General features: G+C 37.8%; 1 protein-coding gene across 1 annotated transcript in view; it reads left to right on the top strand.

Moving 5' to 3' along the window:
- The window catches only part of LOC138011771 (striatin-interacting protein 1 homolog), a 45,999-nt gene that overhangs the window by 4,146 nt on the left and 36,853 nt on the right, over positions 1-5,000 (top strand). The window contains exons 4-7 of the mRNA XM_068858929.1: positions 1,716-1,847; positions 3,884-3,927; positions 4,082-4,158; positions 4,747-4,815. Of these exons, the coding sequence (XP_068715030.1) occupies positions 1,716-1,847; positions 3,884-3,927; positions 4,082-4,158; positions 4,747-4,815 (322 nt within the window). The remainder of the gene's footprint in view (positions 1-1,715; positions 1,848-3,883; positions 3,928-4,081; positions 4,159-4,746; positions 4,816-5,000) is intronic.

The raw sequence follows: 5,000 nt of genomic DNA, 5'->3' as shown, positions 1-5,000 counted from the left end.
GCCATTTTCAGTGGTTTCTATAAACATGTACATGTATTGTAAGCTCAAATTTTGTTTTGTTAAACCAATGGTAACACAGTACAGTCAGTGTATACCCTCTATTGCACTTCACACAATTTGCCAACTTGCGACTAAATTTTTGTATCCTATCGCAAAATTTTAACTGGAATTCTTTTAAAATTTTCATGCCCTGTATTAGTTCTTTTTCTGTGGCTTATCTTGTTGTAGTTTAATACTAATATATATGTATTTTTTTAAATGACCATTTATTTCATTTTTTAAACTACAAATTAACGTACAGGTATCATATAAATAACATTTCACATTCACATACACACCTCTGGTTATGCTGCACACAGACTCTCTGTGTAGTTAATTGTTGGCACACAGTCAACAGCTGGGGATTTTGGAGTGAGTGGGGAAAAGGATAGCCTGCAATGATGTCTCAACAATTTGAGATTTTTCCCTTTTTCTGCTTGACTGTCAAGTCGAGAAACCCCAAGAAAAAATAAGTTGACAGAATGCTGGTAGAAAACCCCAAAGCATTACATGATATACACACGTACATTGGTTGATGAGTTCTAGACAGAGTTTGTAAGGACAAAATATGGCTCTCTAGGTTCGTTTTAACATGTATTTGTACAGAAGAAAGAGATATTAAAGAAATATGCAATCCTTGCAGTTAGTAAAAGCTAGTCAAGGTGAGCATTGCTTACACATACATGTATATTTTAAATATTTAGTAAAACATTTACAAGAAATTCAAATTCTATATATGTTACAAGTACAAACACAACAAGTTGAGGTCTTAAAACGTTACTATGAGATTAGACAGATCAATGTAGTCATACTGTTTTTTGAAAGTCTCTGGAGGAGGAGATCATGAATATTAATTTCACAAGATGAGTTATTCCAATTTCTAACACTGTTTCTTGAAACTGATTTTTTTGTAAACTATATCTAATCTTGAGCTTTTAACAAAATACTCCCCAATACTGAATGTATAGTGTTCAAACCCTGCAGCAGAGAGGATCCTCAAAATGTTGCGCTCACATCTTTGTGTTCTTGACAAAAGCACTGCTGTTTACTCAAGAGTCTGCCCCACGTGCTTCAGAAAAACCTGAACCTATGCACAACGATAGTCCCATTGCAGTAAAATGGACTGTAAACAAAGATTTGAAAGATTATTGCAAGGCAGATACTGTTTTGAAGCTCCCCTGAATTAGCTTCTTCAATCTGGTCACTGACGATGTTTTTGAACTGACAAATCACAAGAAAACAACCATTTGATGTGGGCGATTCCAACAATTTAACTGCAGCAAATACTTGAAATAGAAAGCTTTTTCCAAGAGCAGAGCCACCACATCCCCTCCATTAAGGAGGCTCCTGACAAACCCGAGATAGTTTCATTTATGAGAAAAATATGATCCACATCACAGTCTGCACTTGTGGTCAGCACATTGAATTCTCTGCATCATTTGTTTGACACATGTCATGGTCAAATTGGCCATTCAGCGATTTATGTCTAGAATCTAAATGAAGAATCTGAAATTGTTGAGAGACCATTGCAGGCTTTCCTTTCCCCTGCTTGTTCCAATTCCTCAGCTGTTGACCGATAAACCACATGGAGAGCCTGTGTGCAGGCTACAGTAACTATTATGCCCTAAGACTAAAACTTTCACGAAACTCGTATACAACTTTTCTTTTATTTTAAGGTCACGACAAATGGACAACAATGGAGGAAAATGATCGGAGGAAGTTTGCGTTTTTTGTCATTGAAAAATGTGAAGGAGTTGATCCTGACACAAGACTAAATGCAGCAAGAATTTTACTTTACCTTGTGCAAGGTACATTACTGTAGTATTTTATTTTAGCTTGGAAAGTACCTTTTGCCATGGGCTTGTTGAGTGATAATTGGTGGCATATGTGAACAGTTGAGAAGCAGAAAGGTGGAGCTGTATCATTTCAGTTGAATAATTATTTGAGGAAACTAAATCAACCATTTTCCTTTGTTTGGATTTTGTTGGTGTTCTTTGAGGTGCTGTTACACTGTGCAATTGTTTTGTGCAACTTGTCTCCCAATGCCTTGGCAAAACTAATTGCCAGAACAATTACTCAATGTAACACATAAGTTGCAGAAAGTACATATCTGAGTTCTACCTTCTGCAACCCTTCATACAACATTTTGCAACATTTTTTTTCAAGCATTGTGTAGAGTAACATTTGTCCTGTAACTTGTGTCCCAATAGTTTTTAAGTGGCAACAGCCAATGAAAATGATCCTACAATTTCGTGCCATTGTTGAAAAACGACACTAGTTACAGTAGTTGCAAGAAACATTGCCCAGTGTAACGCCGATCATGACTAAAACACCACACGAGTACATACGGGTAACATACGAGTAACATACGGAACATACGGATACATACGAATACATACGACTGACATACGACTAACATTCAAGTAACATACGGATACATACGACTAACCTACGGATACATACGAATACATACGAGTAATACGAATCTTTTTCTCATAAAGGAAGCTCTAGTTATAAGCCTTGCAAGCATTTTTCACGTCAGCAAACACGTACCCGGCTCAGTTTGAGGGGGGGGGGGGGGGTGGGGTGGTGTTGATAGACCCTCCAAGGCTTTCGTTAAATTTAGTCACAGTAAAATAAATTCACATGGAGTGCAAAACCCTTAAGGCGGCGAAAGACGAAATACAAAAACCCTCAACTTGTGGCGCAACATCGTTTCGTTGCAAGTTCTGGTCGATGTTTCGCGTTTTTCACTTTGCGTGATCAACTTGACCCGCAAAAAAAACATTTGTTGCGAGTTGAAGAAATGCAGGGCGCTGGGTGGTTGATTTGCTAGTACAAGAGCACATTTGTTGCGCGACAAGTTGTGAGCTTGATGAAAAACAAGCAACAAAGCCAAAATTTGTTGCTCAGAGTAGGTTCGCGCTCTACGTTTCGCAACAACTTTCTTCAACCCGCAACAAATGTTTTTGTTGCGCGACAAGTTGATCATGCAAGGTGAAAAACAGGAGAAATCGACCCAAACTTGCAACGAAATAATGTTGCGCGCCAAGTTGAGGGTTTTTGTATCTCGTATTTCGCCGCCTTTAGCTTGCGCGACAAGATGACAATATATTTTGGATGTTGCTCTCGTAGATGATTATGACTGTCAGGCCAGTTTACATTTAAGACACGTAAGGAAGTCAGAGCAGGTCTGTCATAATCTTTTACCCCATTTAAGCTTTCTGGCTTGATTTTGCACTGATTTATCATAGGCAACTTAAGCTGAAATAGTGAAATCAAGATGGTGGATCTGATGACGTCATACGACATCAGCGACATCCAAAATATATTGTCATCTTGTAGCGCAAGCAAAGGGTTTTGCACTCCATGTGAATTTATTTTACTGTGACTAAATTTAACGAAAGCCTTGGAGGGTCGATCAACATCCCCTCCCTCCCCCCTCAAACTGAGCCGGGTATGTGTTTGCTGACGTGAAAAATGCCAGCAATGCTTATAATTACAGCTTCCTTTATGAGAAAAAGATTCGTATTACTCGTATGTATTCGTATGTATCCGTATGTTAGTCGTATGTATCCGTATGTTACTCGTATGTTACCCGTATGTACTCGTGTGGTGTTTTAGTCATGATCGTGTAACGCCACCAACCAAGCAGCTTCTTTTTCAGTGTAAGAACTTTTGTCAAAACAAAAACGCGAGATGTGTTGCAAGAGTAATAATAACAATAATAGTATATTATTATTATCAATTTTTTTGAGCTGCAATTCTAGAGACTGCTACCCTCATAAATAATTAATGTTTTCATAATATTCATGATAATTATAAATACACTATGCTTTGTCAGGAAATTTTGGTGAAATCAGTGATGAACAGGAGCAGAGAGAATGGGTAACTGATTATTTTGCATTGTCTTAAATGACTATTTGCCTTGTCAAATTCAACAATGATCGTATCTCTAGGCTTTGTCACTTTTTGACAGTGTATTGAAAAGGAATGTTATCTTTTTGCCCTGTAATTAACGTGTTTTTTTCTCCATTTGCAGTCACAATTAAACGTGTTTTTCTTGTACAAGATGGGAATAATGTCTCTTCTCATCCAGCTACTAAATTTTGAAATTGAGTGAGTAGTATCAAGCTGTGTACAAGCATGAATTTTTTTCAAAAAAAGTTATTTTATGGAATCAAAACTGTTTCAATCTTACAAATGAAAATGAGCGATAATAAAGGGGAACAACATTTGAGTTTTGACGTCTCCATACTGTCATTGTCAATGGCCGTGTTTGCACGGGTGGTTTGTCAGGTTGCTTAGTGAGTGACAACCGGAAATTCCCGCAGAACTTGGTTTAAGAATAAACACTTCTCTGACGCTGACGGGAGTAGGCCAATTTGGGTAAATCTTACTCTTGGGACTCTTCTTTTTGAAAGCTCTCAAAACTGCACGGGCCATAGGGGTGTGCAATATGAGAGCTTTGAAAACATCACAAGTGACCATAAATCTTCAAATGTACGAGTAAGTTCATACCACCTTTTTATTTATTCAATACTCAACAGAATTACTCCAGGGCTGTTTCCATAGCAACTTGCACTGTTTTACATATTTATGCATTCGTCATTGACCAATCAGAAACGCGATATCCTGTTGTGCACATAATAATGTGAAATACTAAGAATTTACTGGCAGGAGTCGTTTTGATTATCTTTGTGTCAGGAATTCTCATGCCGCTTTATCAGCTCTTCACAAGCCTGCAGTTTCTGTGGCGGACAGTGTCACCCTAAGGTAAATGACAGAAATAAAACCAAACAAGCCGCTCAGTGGAGAGATTTACTATCGAGTTTACGTGAAATGGCAAACAGTTGATGGCTGTTTCTTATATAATAATATACATGGAATACTTCTCCATTCTGATTGGCTAAGAGAAACTAACGCAGCGCAGAAAAGAGGTAATTCAGTGCAAAAGAAGT

This window comes from Montipora foliosa, chromosome 7 (assembly GCF_036669935.1).
Source record: "Montipora foliosa isolate CH-2021 chromosome 7, ASM3666993v2, whole genome shotgun sequence".
Taxonomy (NCBI): domain Eukaryota; kingdom Metazoa; phylum Cnidaria; class Anthozoa; order Scleractinia; family Acroporidae; genus Montipora; species Montipora foliosa.
Note: the sequence above shows the minus strand (reverse complement) of the source record. Positions and strands in the feature narration are given on the sequence as shown.